Source organism: Babylonia areolata, chromosome 5 (assembly GCF_041734735.1).
Source record: "Babylonia areolata isolate BAREFJ2019XMU chromosome 5, ASM4173473v1, whole genome shotgun sequence".
In the NCBI taxonomy this organism is placed as follows: Eukaryota; Metazoa; Mollusca; class Gastropoda; order Neogastropoda; family Buccinidae; genus Babylonia; species Babylonia areolata.
In genome coordinates this window covers 34,721,304-34,742,736 of record NC_134880.1, presented here as the reverse complement: position 1 = coordinate 34,742,736, position 21,433 = coordinate 34,721,304, and the positions used below count along the sequence as shown (strand labels likewise).

The 21,433-nt window shown below is 43.4% G+C and overlaps 1 protein-coding gene across 2 annotated transcripts in view; it reads right to left on the bottom strand.

Annotated features, from left to right (window-relative positions):
- Nucleotides 1–3,554: 3,554 nt before the first annotated feature.
- LOC143282040 (cotranscriptional regulator ARB2A-like) overlaps nucleotides 3,555–21,433 on the bottom strand; it is a 26,455-nt gene continuing 8,576 nt past the window's right edge. For both annotated transcript variants that reach the window (XM_076587469.1, XM_076587470.1), the window contains 5 exons: nucleotides 19,000–19,263; nucleotides 15,966–16,085; nucleotides 8,930–9,046; nucleotides 8,306–8,393; nucleotides 3,555–7,013 (listed from right to left, as the gene is read on the bottom strand). In XM_076587469.1, the coding sequence (XP_076443584.1) occupies nucleotides 6,538–7,013; nucleotides 8,306–8,393; nucleotides 8,930–9,046; nucleotides 15,966–16,085; nucleotides 19,000–19,263 (1,065 nt within the window). In that variant the 3' untranslated portion in view covers nucleotides 3,555–6,537. The remainder of the gene's footprint in view (nucleotides 7,014–8,305; nucleotides 8,394–8,929; nucleotides 9,047–15,965; nucleotides 16,086–18,999; nucleotides 19,264–21,433) is intronic.

Here is a 21,433-nt window from a genome sequence, read left to right as displayed (position 1 = left end):
GGGAAGGGTTGACAAGAGGGAAGGGGGGGGGTGACAAGGCAAGGGGTGACAAAGGGAAGGGGTAACAAGGGAAGGGGTGAGAAGGGAAGGGTTGACAAGAGGGAAGGGGGGGGTGACAAGGCAAGGGGTAACAAGGGAAGGGGGCACAAGGCAAGGGGTGACAAGGGAAGGGGTGACAAGGGGGAAGGGGTGACAAGGGGAAGGGGGGTGACAAGGGAAGAGGTGACAAGGGGAAGGGGGGTGACAAGGGAAGAGGTGACAAGGGAAGGGGTAACAAGGGAAGGGGTGAGAAGGGAAGGGGTAACAAGGGAAGGGGTAACAAGGGAAGGGGTGAGAAGGGAAGGGGTGAGAAGGGAAGGGGTAACAAGGGAAGGGGTAACAAGGGAAGGGGTGAGAAGGGAAGGGGTGAGAATGGAAGGGGTAACAAGGGAAGGGGTAACAAGGGAAGGGGTGAGAAGGAAGGGGTGAGAAGGGAAGGGGTAACAAGGCAAGGGTAACAAGGGAAGGGGTGAGAAGGGAAGGGGTGAGAATGGAAGGGGTAACAAGGGAAGGGGTAACAAGGGAAGGGGTGAGAAGGGAAGGGGTGAGAATGGAAGGGGTAACAAGGGAAGGGGTAACAAGGGAAGGGTGAGAAGGGAGATGGAGGGGACAAGGGAAGGGGTGACAAGGGAAGGGGTAACAAGGCAAGGGGTGAGAAGGGAAGGGGTGAGAATGGAAGGGGTGACAAGGGGGAAGGGGTAACAAGGGAAGGGGTGAGAAGGGAAGGGGTGAGAATGGAAGGGGGTGACAAGGGGGGAAGGGGTAACAAGGGAAGGGGTGAGAAGGGAAGGGGTGAGAATGGAAGGGGGTAACAAGGGAAGGGGTAACAAGGGAAGGGGTGAGAAGGGAAGGGGTAACAAGGGAAGGGGTGAGAAGGGAAGGGGTGAGAATGGAAGGGGTAACAAGGGGGAAGGGGTAACAAGGGAAGGGGTGAGAAGGGAAGGGGTGAGAATGGAAGGGGTAACAAGGGAAGGGGTAACAAGGGAAGGGGTGACAAGGGAAGGGGTGACAAGAGAAAGGGGTGACAAGGGAAGGGGGTGACAAGGGAAGGGGTGACAAGAGAAAGGGGTGACAAGGGAAGGGGTGACAAGGGGGAAGGGGTGACAAAGGGAAGGGGGGTGACAAAGGGAAGGGGGTGACAAAGGGAAGGGGTGACAAGAGAAAGGGTGACGAGGAAAGGGGTGACAGGGGAAGGGGTGACAAGGCAAGGGGTGACAAAGGGAAGGAGTGACAAGAGAAAGGGGTGAGAAGGGAAGGGTTGACAAGAGGGAAGGGGGGGGTGACAAGGCAAGGGGTGACAAAGGGAAGGGGTAACAAGGGAAGGGGTGAGAAGGGAAGGGTTGACAAGAGGGAAGGGGGGGGTGACAAGGCAAGGGGTAACAAGGGAAGGGGGCACAAGGCAAGGGGTGACAAGGGAAGGGGTGACAAGGGGGAAGGGGTGACAAGGGAAGGGGGTGACAAGGGAAGAGGTGACAAGGGGAAGGGGGGTGACAAGGGAAGAGGTGACAAGGGAAGGGGTAACAAGGGAAGGGGTGAGAAGGGAAGGGGTAACAAGGGAAGGGGTAACAAGGGAAGGGGTGAGAAGGGAAGGGGTGAGAAGGGAAGGGGTAACAAGGGAAGGGGTAACAAGGGAAGGGGTGAGAAGGGAAGGGGTGAGAAGGGAAGGGGTGAGAAGGGAAGGGGTGAGAATGGAAGGGGTAACAAGGGAAGGGGGCACAAGGCAAGGGGTGACAAGGGAAGGGGTGACAAGGGGGAAGGGGTGACAAGGGGAAGGGGGTGACAAGGGAAGAGGTGACAAGGGGAAGGGGGGTGACAAGGGAAGAGGTGACAAGGGAAGGGGTAACAAGGGAAGGGGTGAGAAGGGAAGGGGTGAGAAGGGAAGGGGTAACAAGGCAAGGGGTAACAAGGGAAGGGGTGAGAAGGGAAGGGGTGAGAATGGAAGGGGTAACAAGGGAAGGGGTAACAAGGGAAGGGGTGAGAAGGGAAGGGGTGAGAATGGAAGGGGTAACAAGGGAAGGGGTAACAAGGGAAGGGGTGAGAAGGGAAGGGGTGACAAGGGAAGGGGTGAGAAGGGAAGGGGTAACAAGGGAAGGGGTGACAAGGGAAGGGGTAACAAGGGAAGGGGTGAGAAGGGAAGGGGTGAGAATGGAAGGGGTGAGAAGGGAAGGGGTAACAAGGGAAGGGGTGAGAAGGGAAGTGGTAACAAGGGAAGAGGTGACAAGGCAAGGGGTGACAAGGGAAGAGGTGACAAGGGAAGGGGCGACAAGGGGGAAGGGGTGACAAAGGGAAGGACTGACGAGAAAAGGGGTGACATGGGAAGGGGTGACAAGGGGGAAGGAATTATGGGGTGGAGGGGTGACATAAGGACCATAGCACGTCTGTCTAACACCCCCCCCCCACCCCCCACCCCCCCACCCCCCTCCCTGCTTTCACCACAGTCTGGGTTCGTTCCCTTTAATTGAAAAGATGGGACTCGAAATCCCGACAAATCACAAATCTTTTTCTTCTGAATTTTTCTTTCTTTCATCCCCCCCCCCCTCTCTCTCTCTCTCTTTCTCTCTCACGTTCACATACGCACATACACATATGCACGCAAATGCACAGGGACACTCACACACACACACACACACACACACACACATTACACCAGAGTGTATGCATGAGCACATACTTTCATATTCACATTAACGCTATCAAAGGATTGTCTTTCGCCCAATTGCTTAAGATATGAAAAATGAATATAAAACTATGAAAAATGAGGGTGAACTGTGCAGATGATGTGTAGATTCAAGAGATGAGGGGAGATGAGATGAGATGAGGGGGTGTGTAGATATGTATACTCAAGAGATGAGGGGGCAAGGTCTGTAGATGTACATATTCAGATGAGGGAGGTGTGTAGATTCAGGAGATAAGGGGTGGAGCTGTGTAGATCATGTGTAGTTTCAAGAGATGAGGGGGTGTGTAGATATGTATACTCAGGAGATGAGGGGACAAGGTGTTAGATTCCAGAGATAATGGGTGGGTTGTGTAGATGATGTGCAGATTCCGGACATAGGGGCGGTGTTTAGATGATGTGTAGTTTCAAGAGATGAGCGGGGGCGGGGGGGGGGGTGTACAGATGATGTGCAGTTTCAAGAGATGAGAGGTGGAGGTGTGTAGATGGTGTGTTCATTGAAGAGATGAGGGAGAGGGGAGTAGGTGTGTAGATGATATCAAATTCGGGAGATGATGGTTGGGGGTGTCGCAGCAGGAGTATGTAGATAATCCTGCTCTGTGTCATGAAGTAATCAAATGTGTGAATCACTCTTCTTCTCTGATTGTAAAACTGTTTGTTTGTGACATGCAATGTAGACTCTTTCTCTCTCTGTCACACACACACACACACACACGTACACATGTACAGTGCGTACTAAAAGAGCAAGAAATGCAAAATAAACACAGAACCTTGCGAGACAAATGATATTACCAGGATGGTGCGGGTTTTTTTTTAAGCTTAAAAAAACAACAACCCAAGGTAGATATTTGTGATTTTATTTGTCAACATTTGCACAGACTGCATTGTATAACATTTTTTCAATATCTCAGTATGGTTGGTAAATGTACAATATTACAGGAACTGCATAGGAAACTAAACTGAATAAAGCATGCATGAATAACCATGTCAATTAGTAAGAAAAAGTACATACAACAAAACTGTGCATAAATACACTTGAACATTATTCAAAAATGATAATTATCATCATCATCATTAAGCAAATAAATAAACACATAAATGCACAACTAATGATCAAGCAAAACCATCCTGTTTTATTCCTGTGTTCCTGAGTGACCTTTCTTTAATTCGAAGAATCATGTAAAAGGCACTCCCCCATCTCGACACACACACAAACCATATCCAAAAACAATTTTCTGATTCTGAAGATCCTGGAAAAATGTTTATATAAAAAAAAAAACAATGAACAGGTAAGAAACTCAAGTCATGATAGATCAAACAAAAGACTTTTATCTCTCTTAAACATGCACTCAAGGTGGTCTTGAGGTGGTCTTGAACAGGAGGCTTACAAAATGTTTCAAGGCAGTGCACCCCAGCAGTGCAGGGATATGGCCATCAGTCACAAGAGTTCATGGGCAGCATGTAGCTTATCTTAGAACCACCTCACCTTAGTAGTTTGATAGGTTTGTGGTTTATAACTGTGTGACATGGTGGGGGAGGGAGGGTGGCATTTTTTTTCCACATAATTATTATACATGTCCTTTCACAGTTTTCAACCCACATGAATTATGTCTAATATGTGAACCTGATAAGAGAATATTGGCATACTTCACTTTCCCAATCCCCATGTACACATTTGATACACAAATGCCTTATTCTAGATGCATATGCTTTTCTACCTTTTGTTTTCTTTCTTTTTGTTTGTTTTTTTGTTTGAACCATTATTTTCCAAAAAAATTCTTAAGTTTGAATTTTTAGAAAAAGGTAAAATACATCAGAAAATATTTGTGAACACATGTATCTGTCCTGTGTATCACATCCTCTCCTCTTTCAGAGCTCCAAATTCATTCACAATGAGCACAGGACAGCTCAGGGTGGATAGCACAGAACAGGACAGGCAGACAGACAAGAACAAGGCAAGGCAAGGAAAACGTCACTCTGAAACAATCTCATGTCCATGTAGATAATAACTTATGACTCACCCTTGGAATACAAAATATTCAAAACATATCATCTGTACTTGCTCCAGCACCATCTCAGAGCACCGTTTGTTATTTGACCATCTGTTTCTGACAACCCAGAGAAAGAAGAGAAGAAAATATGTGAGCACAAGGTAAGGCAATATTCAAGGCTTTTTATGTAAATTCCCAGCAATTTGTAACATCAGTTGCTGAGGTCATAAGCCTCTCTGTGGTGGGTAGCTTGTCGATTATTTTGATGGTTGTAAGACTGACAACCCCTGCAACCAATGCCCCACCACTCCACTGTCAGCTGTTTTGGGTTGTTTCTTATTTGTTTGTTGTTTTTTAATACCCCCCTTCCCATGTCTGTTCCATCACCCATTCTCTACACCTGTCATGTGAGTGTGTATACATATGTGCCAGAAAGGATGAGTGTGTATGTGTCTAAATCACCTTGTTGTGAACAGACCATAAGCCAGTGAGAAGAAGTAGATGTGAACAAGGCAAGGCAAGAAGTTAATTTCACATGCCTCTGATGCCATTGTAATATTACACACATGATCTTTCACACACACCATATCAACAAAAAGAGTGATGTCCAAAACTAAACAATACCCATTCAAGCAAAACAAGCAAATCAGCAAGTCATTCTTCCTTAGCAACAGATATTTTTTCCTTGTCAACAAAGTTCTATCGAAAAGAAATAGGTTTTGAAGAGTAAAAAGATGTTAACTTTTAAATATTTTTTAATCGAGTTTGGCACTTTCTGTTGTAATGTGATGGACATTTTGTCTGATACTGTCAAAAAAAGGGCACAAAAACAAACAGTGAAACTCATCAGAAATGTCGTTTGTACAACATTTATCACAGACTCTGTCATTTAGGGAAAAACTGTTGAAACACGGTTTATAAACAGGCAAAGCACAACTGGGTGTCCTCCACTTTCAAACTTGGTTACACAATAATATGGCAACACTGTAAAATAAGCATCCTTACCTAAATTTGGTTTAAACATCCTGTGATGAATATAAACAGTATTGTAACTGACATGTCTGTACCAATCTTACAAAACATCTTTTAAAATGGCACATGACTTTCTCTTTAAACCATGTTGGATAAACATTAACACTGTATCAGATCGACTGGAAACTACTTTATCCAATTTCATTCAAGACAGAATATTTTCAGGAATTAGTTTCTATGTGTGTTGGTGCTGTATAAATTAAAGAGACATTTTGTAAACAATCGAAGACACTTTTGAAGTTCTTTGGTTTGCAGCGAGCCTAAACCTAAACACCAGCACAAAAAAAGGACACTGCCTGTCAAAGCACTGTAACTCTTGTTTGACATTTGGACTGGTTACTTCCCTTCTCACCAAGGAATTGCCAACAGCAACCAAAACCACTTACTGATGCTTGCTTGGGCAGGCAGCTAAACATGATGGATACACACACCCACACCCACTCACAGATCTTAGACAACAAAATGATATGCTGATATGAAGTTTGAACCTCAAATACTTTGCTGCCAGTCAATAACCTTATCAATCCCAAGAACACAACTTTGTCGACAGCAAGTCATTTCTCCTGCACTTTCATCACACACTGCAGTGATCAGCAACATCATCATCATCAACACTGACAACAAGCAAGCAGAGGACGTACAGATCTCAGTCTGCTTGTGTGACTTCACAACAACAGTGCTGACCAAGTGTGACCCTGTGTTGCAGGGTGAAAGTCACTGCTCACCTCTGCTGGCTTTTCTGGTTTCTCTGTGTCCATGTCTTCTTCCTCTTCTGCTGCTGCTGCCACTGCTGTCTTCTGCCTACATTTCTCCCTCGTCGGACTTTTTCACCGCTTCACTTTTGCCTTCCACGTTTTCTGTCTCCCTGTCGTTGCGGTCTCCAGTCTTGGTGGATCCAACCTCCTTCTCCCCTTCTCCCTTCTTCCTGCCCACTCTCTGTTGTCGACCATGCCCTTTGACCTCCTCAGTGGACCTCAATTCACTGCTTCCTCCTTCTCGCTTTCTTTCTTTTTTTGTGGGCGAGTCCTGATCCTCAGAGTCACTTGGCCTTTTCTTGGTTTCTGTGGGTGACGTGTCCCTCCCTGCGCCTTCCTCTGCCTTCTCCTTCCTCTGGGTCCACCTCCTGGCCACGCTGAACTGGGACAGGTCGTCTGGCAGGGGCAGGAAGTCATGCGGGGCCATGGACCCATCCTTCATCCAGCTGGCGAGGTTCTCGTGGATGAACTGGAAGGCGATGTCGATGCAGGAAGAAGATGTGCGCTCATGTTCTTCCGTTCCTGGACACACCCAGATCACAGAGGTGGGTTAGTAGTGTCTACGCTTGGGTGGATGATCACGTAGCCAAAAACTTAAATAAAACTTTAATTCATAACTGAAAAAGACACAAAAACAACACAAAAGTCTCCACTTTTATTTGTATCAGATTACAGATACACAGTCGATCAATTACTTTGAAATGCACACCATCAGTCATCTGTCAGTTCACTGCCAAACTAGGGACAGACACTGACCCACTCACACTCACCTACAGATACACACTGACCCAGATACACACTGACCCACAGATACACACTGACCCAGATACTGACCCACAGATACACACTGACCCACAGATACACACTGACCCAGATACACACTGACCCACAGATACACACTGACCCACAGATACACACTGACCTACAGAAACACAGATACACACTGACCCGCAGATACAGATACACTGACCCGCAGATACAGATACACTGACCCATAGATACACACTGACCTACAGAAACACAGACCCACAGATACACACTGACCCACAGATACACTGACCCGCAGATACACACTGACCCGCAGATACACTGACCCGCAGATACAGATACACTGACCCACAGATACACACTGACCTACAGAAACACAGACCCACAGATACACACTGACCCACAGATACACACTGACCCACAGATACATACTGACCCAGATACACACTGACCCACAGATACACACTGACTCACAGATACACACTGACCTACAGAAACACAGACCCACAGATACACACTGACCCGCAGATACAGATACACTGACCCGCAGATACAGATACACTGACCCACAGATACCCCACAGATACATACTGACCCAGATACACACTGACCCACAGATACACACTGACTCACAGATACACACTGACCTACAGAAACACAGACCCACAGATACACACTGACCCGCAGATACAGATACACTGACCCGCAGATACAGATACACTGACCCACAGATACACACTGACCTACAGATACACACTGACCTGCAGATACACACTGACCTACAGATACACACTGACCTACAGATACACACTGACCTGCAGACACTCACTGACCTACAGATACACACTGACCTACAGATACACACTTACCCACAGATATGCACTGACCTACAAAGACACTGACCAACACACACTGACCTACAAAGACACTGACCTACGCACACTGACCTACAACACACTGACCTACACACACTGACCTACTGGTACACACCCACAGGTATACACTGACCTGCAGACGGACACTGACCCACAGACAAAGACACTCACCTGCAGAGACGGACAAACAGTCATCTGGGCAGGAGGTTTCCATCATGTAGTTGATAGGAACATAGGCAGAAGCAAAGTTCACTGCTCTCTGCAACAACAGCCAAGGTTCACACACACACCTCCATACAGGTCTGTTGTTTGTCATCACACACAGTGACTGATGGCTAATTAGGCCGTAAGATCAATGAATAAATGTTGAATAATATAGAGCAATATACTACTACTGCTGCTGCTGCTGCTGTTACTACTGCTTCTACTGTAACTACAACTGAAAAATAAGAAGAATAGGACATTTACATAGCACTTTCCAATATCTTTCAAAATGGTTGCAAACACGTCAGTCAAACAAAAAGCACACACACACACACACACACACACACACACACACACACACATACATGGCAGAAATAGATGTGAAACCACAGAATACATATCCTCTATAGAGTGCCAAAATTAAATAGAGACTGGATGAAAAGGAATGGTTTTACATTTCTTTTTAAATTATACACACACACACACACACACACACACACACACACACACACACACACACACACACACACTAAGACATTGTCACTGCACACACACACACACACACACACACACACACACACATACACACACCTCTTTGAGGAACTCCTTCACAGGTTGTGACCACTGCTGTCTCACCATGGTGTGAACAGTGTCGGTGAAGACAACACAGAACACACGCTTCTTGAAGTCGTCCAGGAACTGTTCTGCCTGCAAATCACAAAGATTCCAGCTCCAACACTGAGACACAACATAACACATCAGCTTCATCTGTCATATCACATAGCATGCATTTGTGCATGAAAACAGAGTGCAGCTGCCTACATCACTGGGTGAAAATGACCAGTCTACTCACTGCCACATATTACAGACCACTCGTAAAAAAAAACAAAATTAAAAGAAGAGATAATAATCAAATAATGAAAATAACAATAAAAATGACATTAAAACATGCATTCAAACACTAAAATGAAAACTGGCATGCATAAACCAAGCAGGGAAATCCAACCAACCATACAGTAATAATATGTACTTACACACAAAAAATCGACCATACATACATGATACAGACACAAAAACATTACACACAACATAAACCTGAACATCATTATATCCTCACCACCACACTGTAGACTATTGTCTGCTCACCATCACACCACAGACCACTGTCTCCTTACCACCACAAATTACAGACCACTGTCTACTCACCACCACACTTCACACGTATATCTGTCTACTCATCACACATCACGGACCACTGTCTACTCACAACACATCACACACCACTGTTTACTCACCACACATCACAGACCACTATCTACTCACAACACATCACACACCACTGTTTACTCACCACACATCACAGACCACTATCTACTCACCATCACACTTTACAGACCACTTGTCTACCCACCATCACACATTACAGACCACTGTCTACTCACCACCACACTTTACAGACCACTGTCTACTCACCATCACACTTTACAGACCACTTGTCTACCCACCATCACACATTACAGACCACTGTCTACTCACCATCACACTTTACAGACCACTGTCTACCCACCATCACACATTACAGACCACTTGTCTACCCACCATCACACATTACAGACCACTTGTCTACTCACCATCACACTTTACAGACCACTTGTCTACTCACCATGACACATAACAGACGACTGTCTACCCACCATCACACATTACAGACCACTGTCTACTCACCATCACACATTACAGACCACTGTCTACTCACCATCACACATTACAGACCACTTGTCTACCCACCATCACACATTACAGACCACTGTCTACCCACCATCACACATTACAGACGACTGTTTACCCACCACCACACTTTACAGACCACTGTCTACTCACAATCATACATTACAGACGACTGTCTACCCACCACCACACTTTACAGACCACTGTCTACCAACCATCACACATTACAGACCACTTGTCTACCCACCATCACACATTACAGACCACTTGTCTACCCACCATCACACATTACAGACCACTAGTCTACTCACCATCACACTTTACAGACCACTTGTCTACCCACCATCACACATTACAGACCACTGTCTACCCACCATCACACTTTACAGACCACTTGTCTACCCACCATCACACTTTACAGACCACTTGTCTACCCACCATCACACATTACAGACCACTTGTCTACCCACCATCACACATTACAGACCACTTGTCTACTCACCATGACACATAACAGACGACTGTCTACCCACCATCACACATTACAGACCACTGTCTACTCACCATCACACATTACAGACCACTTGTCTACCCACCATCACACATTACAGACCACTGTCTACTCACCATCACACATTACAGACCACTTGTCTACCCACCATCACACATTACAGACGACTGTTTACCCACCACCACACTTTACAGACCACTGTCTACTCACAATCATACATTACAGACGACTGTCTACCCACCACCACACTTTACAGACCACTGTCTACCCACCATCACACTTTACAGACCACTGTCTACTCACCATCACACTTTACAGACCACTGTCTACTCACCATCACACTTTACAGACCACTGTCTACTCACAACCACACTTTACAGACCACTTGTCTACTCACCACCACACTTTACAGACCACTGCACCATCAAACTTTACAGACCACTGTCTACTCACAACTACACTTTACAGACCACTTGTCTACTCACCATCACACTTTACAGACCACTTGTCCACTCACCACCACACTTTACAGACCACTTGTCTACTCACCATCACACTTTACAGACCACCGTCTACTCACCATCACACTTTACAGACCACTGTCTACTCACCACCACACTTTATAGACCACGGTCTACTCACCATCACACTTTACAGACCACCATCTACCCACCATCACACATTACAGACCACTGTCTACTCACCATCAAACTTTACAGACCACTGTCTACTCACAACTACACTTTACAGACCACTTGTCTACTCACCATCACACTTTACAGACCACTTGTCCACTCACCACCACATAGACATCTGTCTACTCACCACCACACATTACAGACATCTGTCTACTTACTGCCACACATCACAGACCACTGCCTACTCACCACACTTAACATACCTCGGTCTACTCACCACCATGTGTTACAGACCACTGTCTAACTCACCACCACATCTTACAAACCACTATTTATCCACCACTGCACATTACATACCACTTGTGATAATAGTAATAAATAATAATAATAATAATATATTTTTATATAGTGCTATAATACAAGCATAAGCAAGCTCTAAGCGCTTTACAATCCAGTACCTAAAGTGAACCAAGAAAGCGTATAAAAAGTAGTAGAAACATAAAACAAAATCATTAATATTATAAAAAACACAATGCATAAAACTCACAAAGTAGCATGCTATCAATACTACAACTGTTACACTTTAACACACACTAACACCCACACACAGACACACCATGATTAAACTGCTGAGATGACAGCAATTTTCACTTTAAATACATACATGTAAAAAGGTACATAATTGTAATCTGTGTGCCACAGATTTTGTAAAAATTGTAAAATAAAATTTTAGATAGAAAAGGTAAAAAGGGTAGAAATCGGGTCATTCTCCCTTTCGAACCACACCACCACCATCCATCTATCCACACCTATTCTCTCTACTCTCCCATCACACACACTCACATTGCCATGGGCCTGGGACAACAGCACTATTAGAGTTATGACAAGTATTTTTTAAAAAGATAAGTTTTAAGATTTACTTTAAAGGTAGACAGATGAGTTGTTTGAGAGCAATAGGCAGAGAATTCCAAGTTGTTCGGCCGAAGACGGAAAATGACCTCTTTCCACAGGGGTTAAGGAAGTATCGGGGAACAGTTAGCTGGGAGGAATCAAGAGATCTCAATGTTCTGTTTGGCAAGTACGGGTTAACAAGCTCAGAAAGATATGAGGGTGTGGTATCACAATTCAGGCACTGAAAGCATAGGCAGGCAACTTTATATTCAATTCTGGCTTGAACAGGCAACCAATGAAGTGTCCGCAGGAGAGCACTAGCTCTCCTCGACTTTTTCAGGACGAGTCGAGCTGCATTATTCTGTATCTTCTGGAGCTTGTAGAGTTTATCATTGGGAAGGCCAGCAAAGAGAGAATTACAATAATCTAGGCAGGACAAAATGAAGGCAACAGCAAGTTTGTTGGCGGCATCAACAGACAGGAAGGGGCGGATTTTACTAATCTTACGAAGCTGAAAGTAAAGAACTTTACACAGGTGGTTCACATGAGTTTCCATCGTGAGGGATGAATCGAGGTAAAAACCAAGATTGCGGACAGAACTAGAAAAAGAAATTTCTATGCCAGAACAAATGATAGACGTTGTATTTATCTGCTTGAGCTTACTTTTATTACCAGTCAACATTAGTTCTGTTTTGTCATCATTCATTTTTAGTTTGTTTTGTTTCATCCACTTTGCTACATTTTCTATACCAGTTTTAAATTTAGAAGCTAAACATGGAATTTCAGAGGGAACAGTAGAATCATGCAGTTGAGAATCGTCGGCAAACAGATGATAGTGAGGTACAGACTGTTGGATGATCAAACTTAGACGTTGTGTGTACATTGTAAAGAGTACAGGTCCCAGGACGGAACCTTGTGGTACCCCATATCTAAGCACAGACGGAACAGACTGGTTTCCATTTACAAGGACAGAGTGTGTGCGACATGATAAGTAGGAATGAAACCATTTCAGAACAGTACTATTGAGTCTGAACACAGCACACAACCTTCTGACAACAATAATAGTAATAATAATAATCACCATGATAATGATTTAGTTTAATTCATACAGCACTTTTCCATGTAAAATTGCACTATACAGTATAAACACAGACATCTAAAGCATGCATCTAAACACTAAAATGACAACTTACAAGCACAACCATGCACCAACACCCATCCAAACATTCAAACAGTAATTTATGTGTGATGGTCTCGGGGTAAGGGTAGGGTTGGAGTGGAGTGGAGATAGGGGTAAGGGTATGGTTGGAGTGGAATGAGGAATTAACAGTAGTAAAAGATAGCAGGTTCTCGTGCAGGCAGGAGCATATGAAAGCGGACGCCCTTTCAGTTGTTTATTCACTACAGTTATTACAGGAAAACAGTGCCTGCAAGACACAAACAAATAAAAGCCATAAATACAATGTCAATGTTGCATGTACGTATAACAATCGGCATACATGAGGCAAAGACCAAGACTGGTAGAGTACCCGCATCAACAAAGTATAAAGGAGGGAACCAAAACCAAACCGAAACACAAAAACCATATTCAACAATACATGAACACTGGAAGCACCATAAGTGGGAAGTCAGTCATTCATGGATGTGGGTAGCATGGAGCATACACAGTGCTGTGCCTACCTCTGGGTTTGGTATTTGCCCAAAACAACTATATGCAACTCCCTTAGTCAAGTACCATTAATACTAACATACCTTATAGTAAATAATAACAACATAATTATCAAAATACAACAAACTCATCCCACCAATTCCAAATGGGAAATCAAACCTCAAACTTAGTACATAAAATATTTAACATATAATTTATAAAATACACTCACTATCAAGTACACATACACAGTAAACTCATAAAAGCAACATGTCTGTTATTCTTCACCCGGTCCCCAAGACCATGCAACTAAAGGGCTAGGGTTATACTTAATTAGTAAGGTAACCAAACAACCTAATTCATGGAAAACTATTTCAGCTGTAGCAAATTTAAAGCGACTCAAATGAATCAATCATCATGTGGCACTATACCGGAGTATGCTGTATAGGAGAAAGCATGATAACTGAGCTGGAAAGACTATTACTTGGTCTGGACTCAAAAAGCTCATACTGTGTCAAAGTGACTCAAATGAAGCAGTTTATCATGTAGCACTATACGGGAATAAGCCGTATAGGAGAGAGCATGATAACTAACTTACAATTAACAGACTGATGCATATCAGGTGGTTTTAACCAATAACTGATATTAATCAAACACTATCTTGTAATCACCTCAACAGAATACTACACACATCTTAGAGTACTGAGCACACTGTAGCGGTACAACCGAGATCAGCATGTAAGATAATAACTGAATAGTAAACAAGATGGAGAATCAGTGGCTTAGATGTAATACTGGCAACCTGATAGACCAGAGAGTAAGTGAAGCACCATCATGGCTTAACCATTAAGTGGTGAATGAACTTACACAAGTTATCCGTTGCATCAAAGCCAAATATGAGCATAGCTAAGCTTGCGCTCAACATTTAAATTGTCTCCGCTGAAGCGGGGATAAGTAACCTAACCTTCAGTAACAGCAGATGAGAGAGAATGAGTCATCCCCTAGAACATTCTGGAACAGACTATCTTGTGTCCCGAGACGTCATTGACTGACGTAAAAAGAATCAAATGGAATACTTCTACGGACATATGACGACATGGCGATTTTCTAGATCAGTCATAGCCTAGCTGTGCCTAACATGTCAAAGCCATAACTAAACAAAGAATTAACTGAACAAAGCAACAACTGAACATACTTATATGAACACAAGTACTGTGTCGAAGAATACCTTTCACAAGTCAACACGTTCTACACAATAGTACTTGCAGCCATACGTAGCGAGATGCTGTTGTGGGAACGACACTGACCACTACACAGCAAGAGACAAAGGGAGCAGGTGCTGGCCACGGCTGGCTCGGGTGTGGAAGTGACCACTCATCACCCGCTCGGCCAATTTATACAAATTAGGCGAACTACAAAGACAATCACGTGGGCTGCAAACCAAATCGTCACTAATCTGAAGAAATCTGATGAGAACTGTGCTTGTTACAAGGTGTTCAGTGACAGATTTCTACATGATTACTGAACCGATTTGCATCGGATAAGTTGCAAAAGAAAGAGCTCAACGCCTACTTTACAATGAGTGTAAAATGAAGTGTTGATTATTTAAGATGAATTTATAATCTTAATTTAAGTCACCTGAACAGGGTCAGTTTTAACGAGCTCGTCGCTGAAAATTACAAACTGCGTTAAATCAGTTTCACGTAGGCAAACATAAATGGAATAGATTTAAAGATGGAGTTAAGACGATTCTGCCAGTATATAATACTAGTAGTTTACTGATCTAACAAAAGAGCTATTAATTAAATACTGTGGAACAGAAACACAAGTTTCCTCTCAGCCAATGACGTACCGGGATGCGACATTGGGCGAGCTGTGAGCAGGTGTCTGGCGAGGAGGACAAAATGATGTAAGCGGAGTGACGTCACACATTCTGTGCGCGGGTTATGAGGGAAAACTGTCGTCTGCTGTGGCTTGTGCGTGAATAGTGTTGGAGCAAGCATAGCGCGCTTGGTCACATATGTACACACATGCACACAAAAACCACTGTACGTACACACACAAAATCCACTGCACACAAACACAAAAACTATTGTACATACACACACACAAACATCACACACAACACAACACTCGATATCACTGTACCCTCACAACACTCGATATCACTGTACCCTCACCACCACACTCTACAGACTGGCATGTACTCACCATGGTGCAGGTGACGATGCCGCCATAACTGTGAGCGACGATGACAATGTTGGTGGCCTTGGTTTTACTGATGATGTGCTTCCACACGTACAGTCCATGGTTCTCTGCCTTTTCACTGCCCTGTCATCATCACCGTCATCATCAATGCTGCTGTCGTCATTAATACCAATCACAATAATGATGTTGATGGATGCTTCTTATGGTGTAACGCACAAATAAATATTTGTATTTGTATTTCTTTTTATCACATCAGATTTCTCTGTGTGAAATTCAGGCTGCTCTCCCCAGGGAGAGCGCGTCGCTACACTACAGCGCTACTCCTTTTTTTTTTTTTTCCTGCGTGTAGTTTTATTTGTTTTTCCTATCAAAGAGGGTTTTTCTATAGAATTTTGCCAGGAACAACCCTTTTACGTGCGCTAAATGCATGCTGCACATGGGACCTCGGTTTATCGTCTCATCTGAATGACTAGCGTCCAGACCACCACTCAAGGTCTAGCGGAGGGGGAGAAAATATCAGTGGCTCAGCTGCAATTCGAACCAGCGCGCTCAGATTCTCTCACTTCCTAGGTGGACGTGTTACCTCTAGGCCATCACTCTAGTTATATATTACATTGCCAATACCAGAACAATCATAATTAATACAGACAAGCCCAAACTCACACACACATACAACACAACACAACTCAGCACACTACACCGCACCACACCACACACACACACACACACACACACACACACACCAAAATGGTAAATATTCTGAACCATTGCTGAAGACACTTAAAACAAATAACACAACAAAAACTAAGAGTAAGCCTCTGGGTTTGTTTGTTTTTAAACAGACATCACAAAACAAATCGTCCGACACAAATGTTTTATCTTAAGACAGAATCTGCAACTAGAAACAAATCAACAAAGTACAAAAAATTACAAATTATTCTTCCCAACACACAAAACCTACCCTCCAGCACCTACTGTTCCCCTTCACCCTCCCTGCCAGACCTGTCAATCCTGCGCAATTACAGCGCATCAGTTCTGTTTGAAAATGTCTGTCTACTGACACATCATGGAACCTCATCACTTCTCTTAGATTCAAAGATAATACATAAATGAACAAACGAACGAATCATCACTTCTCATTCTCTCTTGCATGTGTGTGCACAATCATGTACATGATTCTGTTTTGTCACTTGTAGAACATCTTTGGTATCCTCTGTGGCTTTTGTTGTCCAATTTTTCTTCTTTCTTGTATAAATACTTTATTACTGATTTTTTTTTCCATGCACCTTTTTTAGTTACCCCCAGGACTGGGTTGAAAAAAGCATGTACAACTGCTTATCTCATGACCTTGTAAAATAACATTTTGTTTGTTCGTTTGTTTGTTAGTTCGCCTCTACTTCTGTAACTCACTGTTGTTTTGTCTGCCTGCTTCATCCATCCACTCCCTTCAGTGCATACAAAACTCTGCTGGCCAACTCATCTTCAGAGAAAAAAAAAAATCTGAGCAGACATCACCCATTTCTTGCAATCTCTCAATTGTCTCCCTGTCTCACACAGAATACAGTACAAGTGGGTCAAAAATGCATAAACAAATCTGCCCAGTGGTATCCGTGCGACTGCCTTCAATGCTACACCCCATCATGCTCTGTGTCATCAGCCTTCACTGCTACACCCCATCATGCTCTGTGTCATCAGCCTTCACTGCTACACCCCATCATGCTCTGTGTCATCAGCCTTCACTGCTACACCCCATCATGCTCTGTGTCATCAGCCTTCACTGCTACACCCCATCACACTCTGTCATCAGCCTTCACTGCTACACCCCATCACACTCTGTCATCAGTCTTCACTGCTACACCCCATCATACTCTGTGTCATCAGCCTTCACTGCTACACCCCATCATACTCTGTGTCATCAGCCTTCACTGCTACACCCCATCATGCTCCCTTCACTGCTACACCCCATCATACTCTGTGTCATCAGTCTTCACTGCTACACCCCATCATGCTCTGTGTCATCAGTCTTCACTGCTACACCCCATCATACTCTGTGTCATCAGTCTTCACTGCTACACCCCATCATACTGTCATCAGTCTTCACTGCTACACCCCATCACACTCTGTCATCAGCCTTCACTGCTACACCCCATCATACTCTGTGTCATCAGCCTTCACTGCTACACCCCATCATATTCTGTCATCAGCCTTCACTGCTACACCCCATCATACTCTGTCATCAGTCTTCACTGCTACACCCCATCATGCTCTGTGTCATCAGCCTTCACTGCTACACCCCATCATGCTCTGTGTCATCAGCCTTCACTGCTACACCCCATCATGCTCTGTGTCATCAGCCTTCACTGCTACACCCCATCATGCTCTGTGTCATCAGCCTTCACTGCTACACCCCATCATGCTCTGTGTCATCAGCCTTCACTGCTACACCCCATCATACTCTGTCATCAGTCTTCACTGCTACACCCCATCATGCTCTGTCATCAGCCTTCACTGCTACACCCCATCATGCTCTGTGTCATCAGCCTTCACTGCTACACCCCATCATACTCTGTGTCATCAGCCTTCACTGCTACACCCCATCACACTCTGTCATCAGCCTTCACTGCTACACCCCATCATACTCTGTCATCAGCCTTCACTGCTACACCCCATCACACTCTGTCATCAGCCTTCACTGCTACACCCCATCATACTCTCCGTCATCAGCTTCAGATCCATTCTGTTTCACTCCACAATCAGCTGCTGCTCTTTCTGTCTCAGAACCTTACACTTGACATGATCTTTCCCTTTGCAAAATCCATGCACTCAGCTCTTTTCAACCTACCTCTTTAAAAAAAAAAAAATTCCTGCTTAGCCTTCCTTTTCCCATCCATAGTTTCCCTTTCTGATCATATAATTCAGAAGTTCTGTCTTTCATCCCTTTATTTAAGAGCAATAAGAGAAAGCTGAGTGTGAAAGCATTTTGATTTGTTTCTGCAGAAGGTATAGTGCTATATCAATACATTTACTGTCTTATTACCCTGATCTCTTCAGCCTTGCCGTTGATGACCTGCGAGTTCTGGTTGGTGTTGAGCACCATTACGCCATAGCCAGCAGCCCGGGCACGGAGGATGTAGGGGAACTGGGAGCCAACCTCAATGCTGTCGTTGATGATGAGTTTGCGTGACCACTGGCCAGCACGCACCACCCCCGCCCCGTTGAGGATCACCATCAGGGTCTGGCACTGTGTCGCATCGCTGCTCTCGAAGATGAACCCTTGTGGTTCGTTCTCACTTCCGTCCACCTGAGTTTTCACTTTTAGTGTCAGTTTTCAAAAAAAGCATCACTACATTTGGGCAAATCCATATACACTACACTACATCTGTTAGGCAAATGCCTGACCAACGACATCACCCAAGGCCCTTAGTCATGATGTTCATTTGTCATTTGTTTATTTATTTATAGTCTGTTCATCTAAGATGATGATATTAGACTGAAAATAAATGATATTATTATCATCATTTGGATTATTATCATTTCTATCATAATGATGATTGTTATTATTAATTAGAAATCAACATTTCTGTAAAAATTTGAATGAAAAGGGGGGCGGTTGAGGTGGAGGGGAGGGGTGGGGTGGGGCAAGGAGGAGGGGACTAAGAAAGGAAGAGACAGACAGACAGAGAGAGAGGGGGAGAGAGAGAGAGAGAACAGAATGTGGAAAAGATAGAGTACAAAATCAAAAATGGAGAGGGTGAGTGTCAGTGATTGGAGAAAGAAAAAACATAATATTGGAAGGGTGTGTGTGAGAGGCGGGACGGGGGAAGCAGGATTAGGACAAAAAAATTATCAATAATCAAATATTGTATGCACTACTTCTGTAGATTATTATTCGAAAAGAGGTTCATGTGGGGACCTACAATAAACAACCAACTGGACTATTTAACACATAGCTAGCTAACTTTAATAAAGAACAGTTTGAAATATTTAGTCATGACCTTAAATACATGTATATATGTGTGTACCCATCACAGAGGATTTCTTCCAACACAATTTTGCCAGAGGATAACTTATGTTGCCATGGGTAATTTTTCAGTGCGCCAAGTGCATGCTGCACATGGGACTTCGGTTTATCATTTCATTCAAATGACAATGTGTTCAGTTTGATTTTTCAATCAAACTTCGGAGAAAGGGCGAGAGCCAGATTCGAACCCAAACACTCATGGTCACCGAATTGGCAGATCAGCATTTTAACCATTCTGCCAACTTTTTCCTCACCTTCCGTCCACCTGGAGAAATGTTTGATTAAGTAAAATCAGTTCAATTTTTTTTTGAGTGAAGTTCAATGAATGTATAATACTGTTTGGTTTCCATGCTGATATGAAGACAGACTCAGTGCTTGATTTATTAATCCTCCTGGGGAAGATGTATATATATATAAATGTAAGTTAGATAAATGCCTTCCAAATATTCACGCTTTTGAACATTACATTGTTTCAAGACACAAAATCGAAGAATATAATGCTAAGATTGCATGTGAAACACACAGCTTCAAAATAAAATGGTTGCCATACTTACCTTTAATTGGAAACAACATATAAAAACAATATTTCAAACCATGTATGGAAATATAACACAACTAAGTTAAATGTTGAAAAAATGGTGCAAGTTGATATGTAGGGATATGGATATCTATTACCTTTTTTTTTTTTTTTTTTTTTTTAAGACTTATTCAAACATTCTCAGTGTTTTTACTTAGAATGTTATATGTGTATATCAACTATATGTGTTTGTTGTTTTTTTGTTTTTTTTAAATGTTGTTGTATGTTTTTGTTTTATTTTCCTATTGTTACTATGTTTTTGTCAGATTTGTCTTTTCTCTTTTCCCAATATATGTATTTATTCATTTATATCTTCATGTCAATTGTCCATGTGTTATAAAAATGGGAAAATAAAAAAAAGCTTTAAAAAAAAAAAATCAGTTCAGCACTTAACTTCTGTTAGCAAGACTTTGAATTGTGTTGCATTGCATTGCACTGTATTGTATTGTATTGCATTGTATTGTATTACTTTTCATCACAACATATTTCTCTGTGTGAAATTCAGGCACTCTCTCTGGAGAGCACCACGCTTTTTTCCTTTTTCGCTTGCATGAGTAATTGCTTTGCTACCACAGTGGATGTTTCTACAGCATGTTGCAAGTGACAACCCTTTTGCTGCTGTGGACTCTTTCATGTATGCCAAATGCTGGCTGCACAAGGGCCCTCACTTTATCGTCTCATGTAAGTATCGAATCTTGGTAATGGCACCTGGTGGGTAAAGGGTGGAGATTTTTCTGATCTCCCAAGTCAACATATGTGCAGACCTGCTTGTGCCTGAACCTTTGTGTGTATATGCATGCAGAAGATAAATATGCATGTTAAAAATCCTGTAATCCATGTCAGCATTCAGTGGGTTATGGAAACAAGAACATA